This window comes from Eublepharis macularius, chromosome 16, assembly GCF_028583425.1.
Source record: "Eublepharis macularius isolate TG4126 chromosome 16, MPM_Emac_v1.0, whole genome shotgun sequence".
NCBI classification, from domain to species: domain Eukaryota; kingdom Metazoa; phylum Chordata; class Lepidosauria; order Squamata; family Eublepharidae; genus Eublepharis; species Eublepharis macularius.
The window spans coordinates 42,373,196-42,394,448 of record NC_072805.1 but is presented as its reverse complement, the minus strand read 5'-3'; the positions used below and the strand labels follow the sequence as shown (position 1 = coordinate 42,394,448).

The following is a 21,253-nucleotide window of genomic DNA, read 5'->3' as shown; positions in this document are numbered from 1 at the left end:
TAGCTGTATAAGAAGAAGTGAGCTGTGACTTACGAAAGCTCATACCCTACCAAAAATGTTGTTAGTCTTATAGGTCCTACTGGACTCTTGCTCTTTTCTACTGCTACAGACATACTAAAACGGTTACCCATCTTGACAGTCAGTACATTCACTTAACCACTGAATAGGCGCAGCAGTACAAAGAAGCATTTGTCTTCGGGAGTTGTGGTTTCCCACCATGAGATCTGCCTCCTGGCATGTTAAGTCAGGAGATCTCAACTCAGAATGGACGAGGCACAGTTGAAGATTTGGGAAGAAGTCTTGGAATAACTGGGCTGCCGTTGATCTCTTGCCTCCACTTCACACCAAAGCTGACAATTGCTTATCAAACAGAAGAAAATGTTATTTCTTTCTGTAGCAAAGCCTTTTTTAAAAAATGAAAAGTTTCTCATTGACCCTTCCTCCCGTTCTTGTGTTTATTTGTGTACAGGATTTACTCAAATGTAAACCAGTAAGTTTCTAATGAACTCACCATACATGAAGGGAAGAGGAAGAAATGAATTCACCCATGCAGCACTACCAAGATGCAGCATGGTAGTTAAGTGGTTAGGCTGTGAATCAGCACTCTGTTGGTTCAAATTCCACTATTGGCAAGAGATTTTTAAATTTCTTATTAATCAGTAGGTAGCTATGAGCAGGGCTTTTTTTCTGGGAAAAGAGGTAGTGGATCTCAATGGTGGAACTCAGGACCGCACAATGATGTCACTTTGGGTCAGCTGGAACAAGGGGGGAGTTTTTTAAAGTTCAAATCACCCTAGGCAAAAATGGTCACATGGCCAGTGGCCCCGCCCCTTGATCTCCAGACAGAGGGGAGTTTAGATTGCCCGCCGCGCCGCTGGAGAGGCACGGAGGGCAATCTAAACTCTCCTCTGTCTGGAGATCAGGGGGCGGGGCCACTGGCCATGTGAGCATTTTCAAGAGGTGCCGGAACTCCGTTCCACAGCATTCCGGCTGAAAAAAAGCCCTGGCTATGAGTAAGGCAACCCTCTCACACCCAGCTTCCCAGCTGTATTGTGAGGATAATAAGAACACTAACCTTGTTCACTGGTCTAAGTTGGACACTAATCTGTCTAGAAGACTGATAAATAAACCCTGTTGTTAAGGTTAGCAATCTAAATCAACCCTTAGGATAGAATTCTATGCATCTTTTCTGGGAGCAAATTTAGTCGAACACAGTAGAAATCACTGCACAGCATCTGGCTGTTAAGCTTTGTTTTGGTTAAGGAGAAGGTGCTTGCAAATTACATAAAGCAATTACCTTCTTCACACCCCCCCAAGCCCAAACTTTTAGGGCGGGGGGAAGGCCTCCATTAAAAATGAGAGTTTTTCCAATTCACATATTCCCTATGGCATTCTTACCTTTTCCATCCTACAAGAGGCACAACCTCTTTATGTGAGTTGCAGGAGGTTGCTAGGACAGCAAATGGCCAGGCCAGGAGCAAAATTAGCAGCATCAACATTGCCCGTAACGGGAGCAGAATAAGTCCAAACAGGACCTCCTGGAAAACAAGAGACAAGTTCAGCTACACCTTGCTCAATGGAAGATGCTCCAGGAACGATTGTGTCCTCCCCTTCATAAGCCAGAAATAAGGACATACATGAAACTCTAGGAGAGTTTTGGCTGAAGAACCCCACAGTAGGGTTCCCAGGTGCCTGCCGGTGGTGGACAAACTCCTGGGGATTTGGCCCCTTGTCCACCAATCGCTGGGCAATCGGTGGGAGGAGCAAGCTCCCAGAGCTTGCCCACAAGCAGCAGGCACTTCAGGAGTGTGTGTGCCATGAACGCGCTCCCTACCAGCGTGGCGACGTCACTTCCATGAGTGACATCATCACGCTGCCTGCGGGAGCATTTCTGCACTTCGTTTGGGGCCAATTTGGACCCCAAACCAGCAGAATCAGCTCCAGGCAAAGCACGGAACTGTTTGCATGGCTGGCGCAACAATGTCACTTAGGGAAGTGACATCACCACGCAGCCAGCATGGTGCTGTCACTTATGGAAGTGACATCTTCATGTCACTATCAGAGCGCGTGTACGCAAGGATTCATACCAGCCCGAGAGAAGGTAAGTGCCAGGTCCCAAACCTCCTAGTGGGAGGATAGAGGGACTTAGTGGCAACCCTAGCCCACAACAATCACCCTGTGAGGTGGGTAGAGCTGAGAGAGTTCTGAGAGAGCTGTGACTGATCCAAGCCAGCTTCAAGCAGAAAAGCCGGGAATCAAACCCAGTTCTCTGGATTAGAGTCCTGTTGGTCTTAAGCACTACACCAAATTGGCTTTCGCTAGAAGTTTGTTAGAGAAATTCTAGAAAATACCCTATTGGCACATTATTTCATTGAACCAGATTGTTCAAATTTCTACCCATAAATCTCTCACACACTTTCCGATTATCATTCATGCTGCCACATTGGGCTGTTGCAGTCAGCAAGTTTTCCTACACACGCACAAAGCTACATGTGTTTCTTCCACTCTCAGCCTTAAGAGGGAAAGTTTCAAGAATGTCATGATAACTACTGGAGCCACTCAAAGATGATCTTCGATCTATTAATCTATCTTATTCTGAAAAGGCAAAAGGGCTATTTATTTATTTTTATTACGCATTCTCAGCCTCTGGCCTTGGGTGCCTGCTTCCTCAGTTTTGCCATGGGTTTGCAGGTGCCAGCTTGACTGCTCTTATTCCTAAAAGTAAACTCTTATCTGTCAATCCAACATTCTCTGAAGATCATGTACTTCTGTACATGCATTCTGCTGACATTCTGTATGCATCGAGTTCCCTAATGGACTGGATCAAGGCTTATTGCTAAATAAACCTTTTATTTCTCTGATCACCAAGTTTAAATGCCTTGAGCTGTTTCTCAGACTTGTAGAAAGGAGGAGGAAATCTACAATCGGCTACGGGTGTTGGTTTGTTTCCCCTATTAATGTTCTAGTATTATGGGTGAAGGAGAAATAGTTCTCTCTTAGTTTGGTAATTGCTGCTTGTAGGAACCTGAGACTGGGCTATCTAAACTGCCATATCTGCCGCAAAGGAATATTTGCCAAGGGAGTCAGCTTTCACGTTCTGCTGATAGTCAACAAGCGTTCAATAATACTAGAGTTGCCAGCCTCCAGGTGATAGATTGAAAGCTTCTGGAATTACAACTGCTCTCCAGCTGACAGACAGCAGTTCTTCAGGTGAAAATGGCTGCTTTGGAGGATGGACTCTATGACATTACACACTGCTGAGGCCCCTCCCCTCCCTGAACCCCACCCTCTCCAGGCTCCACCCCCAAATCCCCAGTAATTTCCCAACCTGGAGGTGGCAACCCTAATAACCACACATGTGCGAACCAGGCAGAAATCTCATGTCTCCAAGCCCAGAGTTGCTTCAACCCTCATAAAGATTTCTGTCCTTTGCATTTTCTCATACTTCTTATCATTTGAATTTTCTCAGCTTGTTCCAGTAAGAAGCCATCTCAGGAAACTGGTTATCTAATCTCTTGACCAATTGCCAAAACACACGCAAACTAACTTCCTCTCTTGCAATATCTGAATAGACATTATCTCCAGAGAGGCACAAGGCGCTCAAGAACTGGACGTAAATATTTAAGAATCCTCAAATGCAAACAGCATGGCCATGTTTGCAGCAAGACGAGACGAGCACAGGAGCTGTTAAATATCAAAGAAGGTGCCAGGCAACAACGATCAACTCACTTCCAGATGGATGAATGTTTTCAGAATGACAGTATCGCTCTGACAAACATCAGAAAATATAAACCATATTCACCCACCTGGTACCAACCAAACCCATGTTTGTGGCAGCAGAAGTGAGTGCCTCACAGGACCCAAACTTTAAACCCAAGTTGTTCAAAAACCAACATAGACTGAAGGAAAACTTCTGCCATTCTTTATCACTAATATTGCTATGTGGTGCCTACCTCACAGGGTTGTTGTGATGGTAAAACAGAGGAGGAAAGAACCAGATGTGCCACACTCAGCTGCTACTGCACTAAAAATGCACTAAATAACGTTTGAGGTTATTTTTATGCCCCTACCCACATATATTTAAAGAGTTTATACTCCACCTTCCTGCCCAGGCAAGGCCACCCGGGCAGCTATTTGTCCATAGCAAACTGAATGGTCAAAAGAATCATGCAAATGTTATTATGTAGTAGCGATAGAAGGGAGCAAAAGAAATTCCACTCCTCCTACCATCTGGCATAAGGAGAACAAGCGAAGATAATGCTTCTTCTCTCCCCCCCACCGCCCCCCGATCTTGGCAGAACGGTGCCTGTTGTGCTTCTAGAGTTTGATCAGCATTGGAGAGTACTAAAGACACAGTGAAAAATGGGGATGGGGGAGGAGAGAGAGAAGGGCCATTTCCACACACGTTGAATAATGCACTTTCGCAATCCTTTTGAAGTGGATTTTTTGTTCCACACATGGAAAATCAGTTTCAAATGTTCACTAAAGAGTATTGAAAGTGGATTATCCAACGTGTGTGGAAGCAGCCAAGGACAGATTTTCTAATCAACTGTACTGAAAGAATCAGGTTTGGGAACAAGAAAGTCCTCCCCCGCCCCCTATATATTTAAAGGAAGGTTATTTTTAAGGGAAGGTTGGTGATGGAGAGTGCCGTCAAGTCAAAACTGATTTATGGCAACCCCTTGTGGAGTTCTTATGCAGGGCCGGTGCGCCCATTGAGGCTAGGTAGGCAGTGGCCTCAGGCACGGGGTGCCAGAGGGAGCGCCGGAGGAGGCGCGGGGGGCGGGAGCACACGCCACAGAGCAGCAGCCTCCTATCCCTCCTGCACCACCGACGCCACCAGCACAAGCCCCCGGCTGGGCGCAACCACCACGGGCAGGCATCTGCTGTGGCACAGGCAACCAAGCGGGAGAGCTCAGAGGCCACCCGCGCACTGTCACAGCCGACCGCTGCAGTGATCAGGCTGGCGGCAGCGCACGTGCTCCCGTGATGACATCACACATGACGTCCTCATGCAGGCCGGTGCATGCTTGCTTGCACGTGCGCGAGCGGGGGGAGCGCCCAACCGGCCAGCCGCAAGCACCGAAAACCCTTGCGCCGCCCCTGTTCTTATGGCAGGAGACTAACAGAGGTACTTTGCCATGGCCTGCCTCTGCAAACCTAGGCCGATTCCACACAGCTTACCTGAAGCCAGAACATTGCAGAACATGCCAGAAAAAAATGCGGAAGATTACATTTTCTTGCACGAGTTTTGCGCGATGTCGTGCAAAACTCGTGTGAGAAAACGCGATCTTCCATGTTTTTTCCGGCATGTTCCTCAACATCCCGGCTTCAGGTAAGCCGTGCAAAATCGGCCCTGGTCTTCCTTGGAGGTCTCCCATCCAATTTTTAACCAAGCTGGAGCCTGCTTAGCTTCTGAGATCTGCAGAGATCAGGCTTGCCTGGGCTACAGAGAATTAAAACTTTTTCTCAAAATTCAAACAGGTGCAAAATAGCCAGATGATACCAGGGCAGGGTAGGGCTGAAAACTTTACTATGATGCCAGATCAGATAAGAAACCAATTAATATCCCTGGAAGGCGCAACTTAGGGGGAAAAAGACCTGCAGCGAAAGCAGCAGAGCTCCTTTTTCAAAGACGACACATCTATCGCAACTGTTATAACTGGAACAGAGGAACTGGAAGAGGTTTACTCAAGAGGTTGTGAAATAGCCTTCTTGAGAGGTTTCATACAGGAAGGAAACCTCACAGTATGGATGCAGAGAAGTCAATGCTCCTTTAAATTTCAGCGGACTTCAGTGCTAGGGATACCAAAGGGCTAATAATCAAAACCAGAGAGGAATCCAGTTACAGGAAGTTTTAATGCAACTCTCAGTGTTGATAACATTGCCGTATGAAAGTTCAACAAAGTTTTGGACCAGAAGAGCCGCTTCCTCTTTTTGTCCGTTTCCCTCTCCACCTCCTTCATCAGCAATCTTTTGAGCTTGCCAAGACAGCTCACATCTATAAATACAACGGAAAACCTCAAGGCGGATTTCTGACCGAGACAGTTTATATATACATATATTCTCCACCCAGCCATGAAACACTGGGCAACCACACTCTGAGCTAAGCCTACCTCAGGGGTTGTTGTGAGGACTAGCTGAGGTAGGATAAAAACATACTAGTCAGGCAGGCACAGTAGGTCGCCAGGTCTGGGTTGGGAAATTCCAGGAGATTTGAAAGGTTGGAGCCTGGCGAGGGCAGGGTTTGGGGAGGGGAGGGACCTCAGTGGGGCATAATGCCTTGAAGATCACCCTCCAAAACAGCCATTTTCTCCAGGGGGACTGATGTCTGCCACCTGGAGATCAGTTGTAATTTCAGGAGATCTCCAGCCACCACTTGGAGCCTGGAAACCCTAGATCCAATTTTGGATTTCAAGAAGAGACAGCCAGGACTGATTTCAAGGTTGCAAGACAGCTTCTTCCACAGCATTGTCTAACAAAGAGTGGGGAATTTTCCCCACATAGGCAGTGGGTATGTGAGGATAGCGTTCCTGCCCAATTCCACCACACTTGTTTTCACACCCCGACGAAGATGCAAGCTAGGAATCAAAAGATTATTACCTTGCTTTCCAAGAACTCTTTTTTAAAAAAGAGGCTTGGTTTGCCAGCTTCAAGTTGGGAAATCCCTGATTTGGTGGGTGATGCCTGGAGAAGGCAAGGTTTGGAGAGGGAAAGGACCTTAGCATGATATAATTCCATAGAGTCCACCCTCCAAAGCAGCCATTTTCTCCAGGTGGACTGATCTCTGTGGCCTGGAGATCAGTTGTAATTCCAGGAGATCTCCAGCTACCACCTGGAGACTGGCAACCCTAGCACACAGTGCTAATCTCACTAAATGGTGAAATAATTATTTTGGTATTAAGAAGGGCACGTGAATTTGCAGGAACCTAGGATTCGGCATTCCGGAACAAAGAACACAAACCTGTCCTACGGCAACAATTTACTTCCTTGTAACAACAGGTTTGACCTGCTCGGAGAAAATACCCCAGTTCTAGAGTCAAAAGGTAGACCTGTGGTCTTTGCTAAATGCAATAACTCCCCCACCCTCCCACCCCAGTTTGCACCTTCTTTCTTGAGATGCAACACTGTTGGAAAGCAACCACAACTGCTGCCTTTCAATCCCCCAGTGAAGATGACAGCGTTCACATGAACAAAAAAGTATTCATGCTCTGAATGCTTTCTTGCACGTGGGAACGCTCCCTGCATATGAAAAAGAAACCAGTTTCACTCCTGGTTCCATGGCACTGGATGACAATCAAACATAGCTCCTCAATCCGCAATATGGTAGAATTCTAATGGCCCGACCACACCTTTTCAAAACGATATCTACTTCTGGGTGTATATAGCCATAGGAAATGTGCTTTGTGTAAAATCACTTTCTAAGATTTTACATCACAGAAGTTATTTTTAAGGTGCCACAAGAGTCTTGTGTTAAAACAGTATTATCACAGAAACCCCTAACTACCCGTGTGATATGAATTCATTGGCTGCTTTCAGAAGAAATCAGTCATTTGAGATTTTTTGGGGAGTGGGGGGTACTTATTAGCTAATTTAACTAGGGCTGGAATGCGGTGGAACAGAGTTCCGGAACCTCTTGAAAATGGTCACATGGCTGGTGGCCCCGCCCCCTGATCTCCAGACAGAGGGGAGTTTAGATTGCGGGCAATCTCAACTCCCCTCTGTCTGGAGATCAGGGGCTGGGGCCACCAGCCATGTGACCATTTTCTCCTAGGGCAACCCACTGAGTTCCACCACCTCTTTTCCCAGGAAAAAAGCCCTAAATTTGACCTTCTCCCAAGATTAACAGCAAATATTTCTTATCCTTGCTTCACACCAACTAGCAAGCACATTGATTTTGTTTAGCCTTTTTTACTTTCAGTTTAACACAGGGCTTCTACCATATGGAAAATTTTCTTTGCCTGTTTTCCAGGAAAACTGCATCACTTATGATTCTGATTTTTTTTAAAAGCTGGTTTTTTAAAGGATAGAAAAATCCTGAAAACATTTGCAGTCACTGGAAGAGGCAAGCACCACAGCTTTGAACCGCATTTTAACAACCCTGGACTTCAAGTATGAGACAGGAAATCCTGTTCTTAGTTATTAGAAGCCACCAAGTATGGTGGCTTCTAAAATGTCCATGTAACTCGAGGCACCATCTAGCTCTGCAAATTAGCATTTAATCCCATGGTCATGGAAGCTTTTGACATACCACTCACATTTAAAATGAAAAAAAAAGATACTGCAGATTTAAACCGTTTGTCCGTAGAACATGAGACTGTCATATTTGGAATCAAGACATTTGGTCAATAGAACCTATTTATTTTATTTAGATTGGCAATGGCGCTCCAGGGTCTTCGGTGGAGAACCTTCCCATCACACACTACCTGATCTTTCAGCAGAACATGCTGGGACTGAACCTGTATCCAGAACGGATGCTCTACCAGAGTCATCACCCCACTCACAAGCATAGGGTGGAGGAGAATGGAGCTTTAGCGTGTGTGTGTTTAAGAAGAATGTCCATTTAAAAAATAACTGAAGGATTGCAACATAGAGAAAGGCCACACTGCACAACGAACTTCTATGCAAAGTGGAAACCGTTTTTAGATTATTTATCAAATAACAAATTGTTATTAACAAAGCTTCCTTACCAAACTATTATTAATCTAGACTTTTAATACGCTTGGAACAGACTTCACCTGTATAATCCATTGAAATCACTCTGTATAAATACCTCATTGATCTCAGTTTATATCTACTTGTAGAAACAGTTAACAGTTGTATGGTTGATAATGGACGTTGCACTTCGCTTTAATTGTTATTGCTATCGCTATTGTTATGTTAAAGATGTATTAATAACAGCCAATAAAAAAAGAAGAATGTCCATTCCAGTATCACAGAAGCCACATTCTGTCCTAGCATATGACCAATACGGAGTGGAAGCAAGGCTAGCGTATTCCGAAACTTCAGAATGTCACCAATAAGATCACATGACACAGTCCAGCATTCAAAACTTTGGAGCCAAGTTCCCCATTTTTAAAACTGGAAGTAACAGTAGCCTACATCCTAACACTGTGAGAACACATTCGACACTGAAGTTTGTGACACGTGCTTTGGTTGTCTGAGCAGTTAAAAGAGAACAGCTGGTCAACTCACCAGTCTGCTACTGATTATTGTTAAAGCATTGGCTTTAAGATAATAAAATAAAAGATACTTTAAGCACTCAAAAGGCTTGTGACTTGAGATTAGTTAACTGTTACTGAGAAACAATGAAGCTAACTTTAAAATACGGGAGGGCGGGTGTGGGTGGCAAGTTTTAACCTTGGCAAGTATTTCAGTAACTGTGACTAATTTGTCTTTAGCTTTATATCACAGGAAACCAGTGTTTCAATTCCACTGAGCAAAATTTATTTATGTGTTTATTACTTTAAAATGTTTCCTTTTGGCTAAAGATTGAAGTCCATTCAGATTCCCGTGGCTCTTCTACTGGAAGAAGAACAATTTTAAGTTGGAGGAAGACTTCTTTGACTGAAAAAAGTCTACTTCGAGGTTGTTTAGATTCACTCCAATTGCAGCAACCCCCCAAAGCCAGGGTTTTGTTGTTTACTACAAGCCAGATACACTAAGTAAGCAAAAGATTCCTGAAGCTTGGTGCTCAGTGGGAGAAGCTTGGCTCTGCAGCAGGATTTTGCATTCACCTGCTAAAAGACTGCAAGAGAGCAAAGATTCCTCACTCCTCCCCTTACACACAAATGGCACCAAAATGAAATCAGAAAGATGGTGCACAAGCAGAGTCATTCTTGGAATATCGGGCAATTTTTAAGAGCAGCCAAAGTAGTCTATTGCGCAGCACTCCTTCTTTGTTGCACATAAACAGATGGGACACGTTTCGATATATTGTCGAAGGCTTTCACGGCCGGAGGATGTTGGTTGTTGCAGATTTTCCGGGCTGTATGGCCGTGGTCTTGGCATCGTAGTTCCTGACGTGGCATCGTCAGAGGTGTAACGCTGAAAGACAGAGATCCACACACTGACACTGAGAAATCTTTGTCTTTCGGTGCTACACCTCTGAAGATGCCAGTCACAGCTGCTGGTGAAACGTCAGGAACTACAATGCCAAGACCACAGCCATACAGCCTGGAAAATCTACAACAACCAACAGGATACTTTTTATTTCCTCCCCAGGTTCTGAGGACACTCATAGAAGTACACCTTTCTTCTAGTGCCTTCTGAGATTAAGTGGGAAGCAACCTATAAGAGGGCCTTCTCAGTTGTGCCACCAAAACTCAGGAACTTTCTCCCCAGAGAGAATCACCTGTCCTTCTCTTGCCATCTTCTGCCAGCGAGTGCCATTTTTGTTTTGCCTGCCATTCTCCCTCCCAGACCCATTTTTAATTGTTTTTTTAGGTATATGTATTTTATTGTATGGCATGTGTATTTTAGCTTGCTTTTAATTGTTTGAATAGTAGGTTTTGGTTTGGTTTTAATGGTTTTTAGGACGGATTTTTATTATGAATGTCTTTAATCTGTTCATTGCCTTAGTAGCCCTGATGAGGGGAGAATGGAGTAGTGTAAATTTTGATGACAACGAAGTAGCTTTCCCTCAGCCTTCCACAGTTAACTTACAGAACTCCCTGCCACAAGATACAGCGATGGGCACAAGTTTTATTATTTTTATTTTATTTATGTCATTTATAGTCAACCTTTCTCACTGAGACTTAAGGTGTCTTATATAGTGTGAGATTAGTACAGAATATCAAGGACTTTTCAATAAACAATGCCATAGGGTAAATAAATGCAAGTTTACAAAGACGCAACATTAGCAAGTATCCAATACAGAGTTGAAGAAATGCTGGAACAGAGCATAAGCAATTCTAGCACTGAGATAAGACAATATAGAACTACCCAATAGGGTCATACTTAAAGCAACAGGTAGTACAGAGGAGCACATACTTTAAAGCAACAGACAGGACATAAGGAGACATAGTGGTGATGTTCAGAGAGCTTTAGAAGTGGACATAGAGGTAAAGTTCAGAGAGCTTTAGAAGAGGTTCTGCCCAGTTCATGGGAGGACATATCTGGCAGTCACACTTCAGTAATGACAGTCAGTGGAAGAAGGTAAGCATTTGAACTGCATACAGAAGATGCTCAGTTCAGGCCATGGCGTCTCCCTTGCAAAGGATTGTAGGTGCTCAGAAGGGTCTTTCTTCAACCAAGACCCTGGAGACCCACTGCCAGGCAGATCAGATCATATTGAGCCAGTGGAAGCTGCACAGGCAACTCTGAATGCCGGATGCAAACAAGGAAGGATTCCTGTTATTTGGACAGCTTCCTAGAAGTATCTTGCCAACTGATGTTAGTCACTGGGCTAGACATAGCCATGGTCTAATCCACCTGGGTCTTCTTATTATACATTTCTCCTGCCCAAAAAGTTTTTATCAGTTGACTGCTGCCTGTTATGCAACTATTAAAGTCCCCATCACCACAAAAGCTCTATAGAGAAAGGTTTTTTAAGCATATTAATACTAATGTAAAAAGCGTACTAATTCCCTATCAAGGAAGTGATACAAAGGGCTTTTTAGTGAGATACGAGGGCTGTACTGTAAGGAAGTGGTCTCAAAGAGATGTGACAGTAAAGGGATAGGGACTATAGACTTTACTACTATGTACTGTCCGTTGCTGTATGAACCTACTGGGTAGTTTCTGCACTGTTTAATATGTCAGTCTTAGAATTGCTTATGCTCTGTTTCATCATTTCTTTATTTGCATTTACAGACCCTGGTGGTGGAGAGTGCCCTCAAGTCATAGCTGACTCATGGCTGGGGTTTTCATGGCAAGAGACTAACCCTGGTCTCTGTTGGAGGTCTCCCATCCAATTATCAGCCAAGACAAACCCTGCTTAGCTTCTGAGATCTGACAAGATCAGGCTCGCCTGGGCTATCCAGGCAGGGTTTAAATGAAATCCTGCCCTCAAGTCATAGCTGACTTATGGTGACCCCTGGTGGGGTTTTCACAGCAAGAGACTAACAGAGGTGGTTTGACATTGCCTGCTTTGTTGGAGGTCTCTCATGCAATTACAAAACCAAGGCATACCCTGTTTAGCTGGGCTATCCAGGTGAAGGCTTATAGACTCTATTGCATTGTTTATTGAAATGTCTTTTAAATTGACTGCCTTGACTCATACTATGCAACGTGCCTCGAGTCTGGGTGAGAAAGGCAGAGTATAAGTGACATAAAGAAACGTTTCTCTCCCTTGCTCTATTAATAAGCATTCCCGTGTGCCAGAGGAGGAACCTGAGAACTAAAGAATCTCCCAGCCTCGAGAGCCAAAGACACGCCAGAATCCTCCCCCCCCCCCCAGAAACAATTCTAAAAGCGAACGACCCACGCCTGCCACTCGCCCTCTGCGATCCCGGGCCAAGGGAGGCCCCGAGGCAAAGGGAATCCCAACCGAGCAATTCCCTCTCTGACTTATGCAAGAGGAGCCGGAGGCGGGCTTGCGAGACGGATCATCGCCGGCTTCCTCGGGCCCAGGTAAGCAAGCATCGCTCGGGGAATCGAAGGCGAGGGCGGAATCTCCGCAGCGCTCAGCGCATCGTTGCGAACGCGCATTTCTTGCGCTGCGCACCTGCTTGGAGTTTCTCCCCCGGGATTGCATTGGGAGGAGGGCTAATTGCAAGCATCGCAACTCTTCCCCCGTCCCCAGATGCCTTCTCTCTCCTCTGCTCCCAGCCCCACCCCGCCTCCCATTTGTTTACAGCAGCTGTACCCGGTACTTGTCTTTGGCCTCCAGACGTTGCTCTTGCACGAAAGGGTTCAAGACCTGCGGCGGGCAGAAGGACTGCTGCCTGGGCATGGTGAAGACCCGCGGCTGCTGCGCCATGCTGCTTTCCTCTACCACCACCACCGCGGCCGCCTCTGTGCAAAGAGTCATCGCTGCCCGGCTTAAGAAGCGGAGATGCTGCGAGAGCGCTCGCTCCTCCTTCTCCTCTCTGCGCCTGCGCGTGAAACCCACTTGGAGGGGGGGGGTGAAAAAGAGCGAGCAGATGGGAGGTTGCCAACTTACCCCCTTAGCCCGGCTCTTGTGCTTTTCAGAGCCAACTAGCAAAGGATTGTACTCATTTTTAGATTTAAAAAGACCATCTCATGCTGATGTTTGCAAATCAAACAGGTGTTCAAAGGCTGGTTTTCAAAGCTGTAAAGGTTTGATTTTTTGCAAACAGGTGTTTCAATGCACGTCCTGTTGCTGTAAGTATGATCCTACTGGATCGTTTCTGTGTTGTTTAATAGATCAGTCTTAGAATTGCTCGTGCTTTGTTTTAGCATTTCTTCAACTCTGTATTGGATTCCAGCTAGTTGCAATATTGGCAAATTGCAATGCACCCTATCCCGTCGTTAATTGAAATGCCTTTGAAACTGACTGTAGTGACTCACCCTGTGTAACCCCCTTGAGTCTCAGAGAAAAAGGCGGGCTATAAATAAATAAATAAAAATAAATGGATAAGTGTAAGTGAAGGGTTGACCCTGTGGCTCTCTCTTGCTACCTTTTCCTTCCAAGAGAGAATGACTTTTTCCCCCCTCCAATGGAAATAGACTTCCTCAGATGGAGAAAAATCTTGCTTTGTTGAAGGAAGTCTGTCTCTGGAAGAGTCATAAAATCCAACCCTAGGAGTCCTGGAAAGGGTTGCCAAACTCAAGGTAGTGGCTGGAGGTCTCCTGGAATTGGAACTGATCTCCAGGCCAGAGAGATCAGTTCCCCTGGAGAAAATGGCTGCTTGGGAGAGTAGATGTTATGGCATTATACCCCACTGAGGTCCCTCCCCAAATCTTACCCTGTCCAGGCTCCACCCCTGAAATCTCCAGGAATATCCCAACCTGGAGCTGACAATCCTAGTCCAAGTTGTTGGGGGATAGGAGAACAGAATGGGGAAATTGCTTCTTATCTGATTCCTTTTAAAGGTGTTAAAGTCTGGCCTTTTGTTGTTTTTAACATCAAGCCTACCGCTAGGTAAGCAGATGGCAGCTGCAGCCAGGGTTTCCTTTTTCCAGGCTGGGAAAAGGATGCATGCCCTGGTTATATCTAGATTAGATTACTGCAATGTGCTCTACTTGGGGCTGCCCTTGAAAAGTATTTGGAAACTTCAGTTGGTGCAGAATGCTGCAGCCAAGATGTTGATTGGAGTGAGTTATAGGGTCCATATCACTCCAGTCTTGGCCCATCCACACTGGCTCTTGATCTGGGCACAATTCAAGGTGCTAGTGCCAATCTTTAAAGCCACCTGCAGTTTGAGATCAACATACCTGAAGGACCTCTTACGCCCCTTTGAACCTACCAGGCCACTAAGATCGTTTTCAAAGGTCCTATGTCGAGGGCCTCTGCCTTCTGAGATTAGGCAGTTTGCCATATAAAAATTCTGGACCTCATTCTCCAAAGAGACACACCCATCCCCTTCTGTTGCGATCTTTTGCCAGCCGGTGAAGTAGTTTTTGATTAGTCTCGTGCACCTGCCCTGATCTTCCTTCTTGCCCTGCATTTAATCACGGTTTTTTATCTAACAGAAACCTTTCAAAAACAAAATCCAACGGGAGGCTGCTGAATTGGAATTCATATGCAAATTTGACTCTGTCAAGCTGGGACTGAATAGGGACTATGAATGGTTATTATCACATTATCACAGGTAACAGTTTTCCTTTACAGAGGCATGGTCTGGGGGAGCCCAGTGACGCCTGGTGTGGGCTTTCGGGGACCACAGTTCTCCTTGTCAGATGCATCTGGCAGGGAGAGCTGTGGTTATCGAAGGCTTATACTACATAGGAATTTGATGCTTTTACTGCTGCAAACTAACACGGCAAACTGACTCCACACCAAAAGGAGATGTTTACATTTACTAGCAAAGGAATGTTTTGGTTGCCTCCCCGCTAATTGCATCCTGTCCCCTTCTGATATATGTCTCCTTCTCTCCCCTATCTCCCCTCCTCTTCTGTATTTGACCAGTTTGGATCATGCATCTGATGAAGAGAACTTGATTCTCAAAAGCTTATGCTACAGTAAAATTGGTTAGTCTTAAAGGTGCTACTGGACTCTTTTTGATTTTGCTACTACAGACTAACACGGCTAACTCCTCTGGACTTTACTGTACTGTATGTGTATTTTAACTTGGTTTTTATTATTTGAACAATGAGGTTTTTTATTTGGTTTTAAAGAAGTGTTTTTTATCATGCATGTTTTTAATCTGGCTGCCTTGGTGGCCCAGATGAGGGCAAAAAAAATGTTGGGAAACAAATAATAAATTTTCTGAAAGAAGAATTTTCCTCTCTCTCATCCTTTCTTTTATTGTTTTTAACATACAGCCTGATTCTGAGTTACAAAAGCTTGCACAATATGCTGAGTTTTATGATTGGTCACAGTAACACAAGATTTTTCATTCTCATTATCATGATTTTGACTGAGGCAACTCTGGTGCGATACTCCAGGAGAAACCCCACAGATATCAATAGACTGGAGAAGTTCCATTGCATCTATAAGATGTCGGCTTGTAGACTGAGGGCCAAGCTACACATGACGAATGACACTTGAACAGCAAGTGGATTGAGTGGAGGGCAAGTGAACAGGGAGAAATACACTTGCTGTTCAAGTGTCATTCGTCATGTGTAGCTTGGCCCTCAGAATAGCTGGAACAGAATCCACGATGGGAAAATTTAGTCTTAGCAATTGTGTCATTGGTGCCCCATAGGGCCTGACTGTGGAACAGAAGTCCATGGGTCCAATGGAGGGCCAGCAAGCAAGTTTTAGATTTGCATTTGAAGCGCTCCATTGGTGCATTGTTATCTCACCGTTCCTCCAGGATAATGTCTATTGTTCTCACCGCCCCATTTAATCCTCCCAACAACCTTGTGAGGTAGGCTAGACTGAGAGAGATTGATTAACACAAGGTCACCCAAGAAGTTTCATGGCAAGGAGGGACACAACAACAACAACAACAACACTTATAATATCACTCTTCTAGACAGATTAGTGCCTCACCCAGAGCGGTGAACAAGTTAGTGTTATTATTATCCCCACAATACAGCCAGGGAGCTGGGGCTGAGAGAAGTGGCTTCCCCAAGGCCACCTGCTGAGCTCATGGCAGTCATGGGATTCGAACCAGCAGACTGTTGATTCACAGCTGAACCACTTAACCACTGTGCTATAGCGGCTCTCTTAAACCTGGGTTCGCCGACTCTTAGTTCAACAATGCTCTAAGTGTTACACCAAAGTGGGTGTCTATTATTCATTAGAAGCAGGGACAACCCAAGGATCTTTGACCCTCTAGATGAATAACTTTGCTGCCGCTGCTCCATGTTGCAGGGAAGCCACAGCCTGCCCTTTTCCCCGACACACTACCACTCATGGCACCCTCAGTGTGGCTTTTGCTGTGGTGTCGCACCTCCCAACAGCAGCAAGGTACTGCCATAGGCAGGGTACTGCCCTTGCCGATGGGCCCACTCCCTAGTAGAAGGGAAGGAAAGAGGGCTGCAGCTGGCCCACTGGAAGGAGGGAAAGAACAGGCTCACCAAGGACCACCCACTGGGGCCGGCGTCACCTCCTATGGATGCTACTGGCAATAGAAGACCACGACACGGTTGCCAGCCTTCAGTTGGTAGCTGGGGATATCCCAGAATCACAACTGATCTCCAGGCAACAGAGATTAGTTCTGCTGGAGAAAATGGCTGCTATGAAGAGTGAACTCGGAAATATAGGAACGTTTAAACATTGCTGGTGGGAATGCCCCCGAATAGAACCTTTTTGGAATGATATATTATGTTATATAAAAGAAATAACGGGCTACAAAATCCCCCTTGATCCAAAGATCATATTCTTGAATGTATGGGATACTTTCGAAATTCCACAAATAAGAAAAGATCTAATTAGCAACCTTTTGGTTGTAGCTAAGAACTTGCTAGCTTTACACTGGAAATCAAAGACGGTTCCCACAGCAGAAAAATGGTTAGAAAAAATATGGGACCACTATATACAAGAAAAAATACATGACGAATTATACCAGAGTGAACACTATTTGAAAGAAACTGATTTTATTGCAAAATGGTTACCATTCATTGAATTCATTTCCAATACAAATCACTCTCCACCTAAGCATTTACTTTTTGTTACTCAGATTTGAAGCAACGACTATCAAATAATTGAAAAAAAAAATGCTAGTTGTCTTTGTTTTAACTATATTGGCATGACGTTTATTGTATATAGTTCACTAAGACTTTGTTGTTGTTCTATTTTACTTCTGTACATTGTTTTTGTTTGTTTGTTTGGTTTAAAAAAATAAAAGAAAAAAATAATAATGAAAAAAAAAAGAGTGAACTCTATAGCATTATACCCCACTTAGGCTCCTCCCCTCCCAAATCCCACCCTCTCCAGGCTCCACTCCCTAAATCTCTAGAAATTTCCCAACCTGGGCCTGGCAACTCTAGACCACGATGGTGTTGCTAGACAAAGTGGCAATAGGGTTGCCAGCCTCCAGGTGGTGGCTGGAGGTCTCCTGGGATTACAGCTAATCTCCAGGTGACAGAGATCAGTTGCCCTGGAGAAAATGGCAGCCTTAGAAGGTGGACCCTATAGCATTATACCCATTGAGGTAGCCCCCCTCCTCAAATCACACCCTTCCCAGGCTCCACCCCCAAAATCTTCAAGAATTTCCCAACCTGGAGCTGGCAACCCCAGATGGCAGCAGAATTCTCTTGGGTGCCTCTCAACCTCTGGTGCCCTTGGAAATTGCCTAGTTGCACCTGACGGACAGGCTAGACCGGATTGGAAATATTGGAAGGATGCTGCATCTAAACAGGAGTCCTCATAAGACTATTTAAGTACAGAGGAGTTAGCCGTGTTAGTCTGTAGTAGCAAAATCAAAAAGAGTCCAGTAGCACCTTTAAGACTAACTAACTTTATTGTAGCATAAGCTTTCGAGAATCACAGTTCTCGAACTGCATCTGACGAAGAGAACTGTGGCTCTCGAAAATTTATGCTACAATAAAGTTGGTTAGTCTTAAAGGTGCTACTGGACTCTTTTTGATTTTGCTATTTAAGTACGTAGTCTAAAGGTACCAGACTACACCGCTGAGCCAAGCACTCAAATGCCCATTCAAAATAATATGATGATGATGATGATGATAGTAATAAACAACATTTGATTTATATACTACCCTTCAGGTCAACCTCATGCCCACTCAGAGCAGTTTTCAAAGTATGTCATTATTATCCCCACAATAATCACCCTGTGAGGTGGGTGGGGCTGAGAGAGCTCTGAGAGAGCTGTGACTGACTCAAGGCCACCCAGCTGGCTTCAAGCAGAAGAGTGGAGAATCAAACCCAGTTCTCCATATTAGAGTCCCATTGCTCTTAACCACTACACCAAACTGGCTCTCAAAATACGGTGTCTCGGTGTACACAGTAGTGACTTTTTTGGCTGGAAATATAAAGGTTGGTGAGTATCTTACCAGAACCTCCCCATTGGAAACCTATCCACTTTCTCCTTTCTCTAAGGATGAACATTGCTTGGTATTAACTGGAGTGTGGTCAGTTCTATGTGGAGAACCAAAAGGGATAACTTTACTTTTGGTTGATCACAGAAAAGTCTTAATGCAAGAGGACCTTACTGTGGAATCCGGTTTGCCCTCCTTCAAGCTACAGGAAGGACTTTATGTCACCTGTCTTTTCTCTTGTATTCAATGAGGTGAGGGATTCTAGGTATTCCAAAGATGGTATATCAGTTCATTGCTTTTAAAAAGGCAGTACTTTCACAGGCAGTGAATTCCAGAAAAACAGGAATGGTTTTGTGCAAGGAAAAGCCCACCTTGGTTGCGGGAACAGTTATCTCAGAATACTGGATGGTGTCATTTTTGGAACACAACCCAACTTTTAGATATATTTTGATGTTTTTAGGGATTTTCTCCATGTTTTCAAGAGCGATAGCTATCATATCTGTGTCTGTAGAGCAGAACCACAAGTGACAAAAGGCACAGATTGGACACTTGTCAGCTTCCCTCAAGTTTTGATGGGAAATGTAGGCAGCTTGGCGGAATGTTGGACACGTGACAGTTGAAAAGTCCATTGGACAGCAGTCAGAGAGCGAAGCTGCGAGACCAGGATGCCTACATTTCCCATCAAAACTTGAGGGAAGCTGACAAGTGTCCAATCTGTGCCTTTTGTCACTTGTGGTTCTGCTCATAGTCTGATGTTCAAAATCACAGTGTTCTTTGGAGGCCAAAAAAGGACCCAACCATACATAAGCCAGGCTCTGCAAATGCAGTCCTCTTCCGTTTGAGCGATACAATACCTTGTGATTAGACATGGGCACAAACCCAAAAAAAGTAACAAACCCACGGTTCATGGTTTGGTGCTGCCAACGAACCCGAACTAACGAACCGTAACGAACATTTCCCATTGACGAACCTGTTTGTGGTTCGTGGGGCTCCGAACGGCCCCCATTGGACTTAGAGAGCCCATATTCACAGGGAGTGTTTAGCAGGCTCTCCTCCAGCCAGCACCGAAGTTTGGTCAAGATTGCAATAGGAATCTTGGTGTCTATCAGAGTCTGCAGGGATGAGATTGGAGTGTCCATGGCTACAGAACACCCCCTCCCCCCTCCCTTCCTCCGGGTGTCTTCTCCCATGTAACCAATTGTAACCAATTTGCAGCTCCATGGTTGGAAGGAAGACCTGCCAATCAAGGTAAGCAGGGCTTCAATTCAGGTTTCCAGTGCGACAGAAGGAGTGCAGATAGAGTTCAGGCATTCCCCCGGCTCCGTTTCTAAGGGAATTGATTGATGGTGCCTGACTGTCTGGCTTCATGAACCATGGACGACCGCAATGAACTGGGCTTCCAACGAATGCTGGTTCATTGGCCATGGACCCTAATGAACTGCCAGATCATGAACAGACGATCAGGCGGTTTGTGGGTTTTTTGCGTTCGTAATGCGGTTCATGCCCATGTCTACTTGTGATGCTTCCCTACCTTGTGGCCAAACATGGTTCTATTCTAGCAGCTATTAGCCAACTATGAACCCCAGGACTGACTGAAATTCTCTTCCTAAGAACCCTAAGGGAGTCGGCTCAGCTGTGTGAAATCCTCTGTCTTCCATGTAACTGCTTTTGGTTTTCTGCAGTTCTTTGGTAGGTGATGAAACAGTTGTGTCAAACCCCATGCCCCTTAGTTCAGTAGGTGAAGGGTGAAGTTTCCCCAAAATATGGATTTCTAAATCTAATTAAAAAATCTTCAGGGAGATGTAGGGGGGTGGGACAGCCAACGTATGGCAACCTGGTAGGGTTTTCAAGGCAACAAATGTTCAGCAGTCGTATGCTTTTGCCTTCCTCTACATAGCCAGATCTTTCTTGGAGGTCTCCCATCTAATTTACCAACAAAGACCAACCTTGCTTAGCTTCCAAGATCAGACAAGATTGGGTTAGTCTCAGCTATCCAGGTCAGGGCAGGTTTCTCCCCACACCGTCTCCCTCCCCCTCCCCCTCTCATCCTCTCCCCTCCCCCTCCCTCTCCCTCTCCCTCCCCCTCCCTCTCCCTCTCCCATGTTCACAGTTCTCTCCATGGAGTCATGAGGCATATGTTCATGCATGTATGATACTGGACCAGCTGGTCATGTGATAGAGAAAGCACATTTCTAGCTCAGGTTTTTCCTTGCCTTTCTTCTTCAAGAAACACTGTGAATGGGAACCACCTCAACAAATGTTAAGTTTAATCTTTTTTTTACAATTTTCTCATCTGAAGAGCGGTTATTGTGTGTGGTCCCATACTTTCCCAGCCGCGGAACTCTGCTGTAATGAATTAAGTCATATTTCCAATAATTTCTCCCATACTCTATCTTTAAAAACAAACAAATCCAAACTATTAATGAAACAGTTCCTGGAGTTAAGAAGGAAGAAAGGAGAGAAACCTACATACTGCTGCACTGGAAAGAAAAGCAGTCATAACACTTCTGCTGAATAACATCATTTCCTTTGTCTTATTGATGAAGAAATCAAAAAGAGTCCAGTAGCACCTTTAAGACTAACCAAGGTGCTACTGGACTCTTTTTGATTTTGCTACTACAGACTAACACGGCTAACTCCTCTGGATCTATGATGAAGAAATGTGAGAGATCCATTCTTTTAAAGCACCCATATAGCTGCTTTACAAATCAGCATCCAATTATTATGGGTTGTGTAATTG

General features: G+C 44.9%; 1 protein-coding gene across 1 annotated transcript in view; it reads right to left on the bottom strand.

Moving 5' to 3' along the window:
* Positions 1 to 12,973, bottom strand: part of LPCAT2 (lysophosphatidylcholine acyltransferase 2) — a 39,459-nt gene extending 26,486 nt beyond the window's left edge. The window contains exons 1-2 of the mRNA XM_055000796.1: positions 12,809 to 12,973; positions 1,399 to 1,538 (exon numbers count right to left, since the gene is read on the bottom strand). Of these exons, the coding sequence (XP_054856771.1) occupies positions 1,399 to 1,538; positions 12,809 to 12,973 (305 nt within the window). The remainder of the gene's footprint in view (positions 1 to 1,398; positions 1,539 to 12,808) is intronic.
* Between the last annotated feature and the right edge of the window lie 8,280 nt (positions 12,974 to 21,253).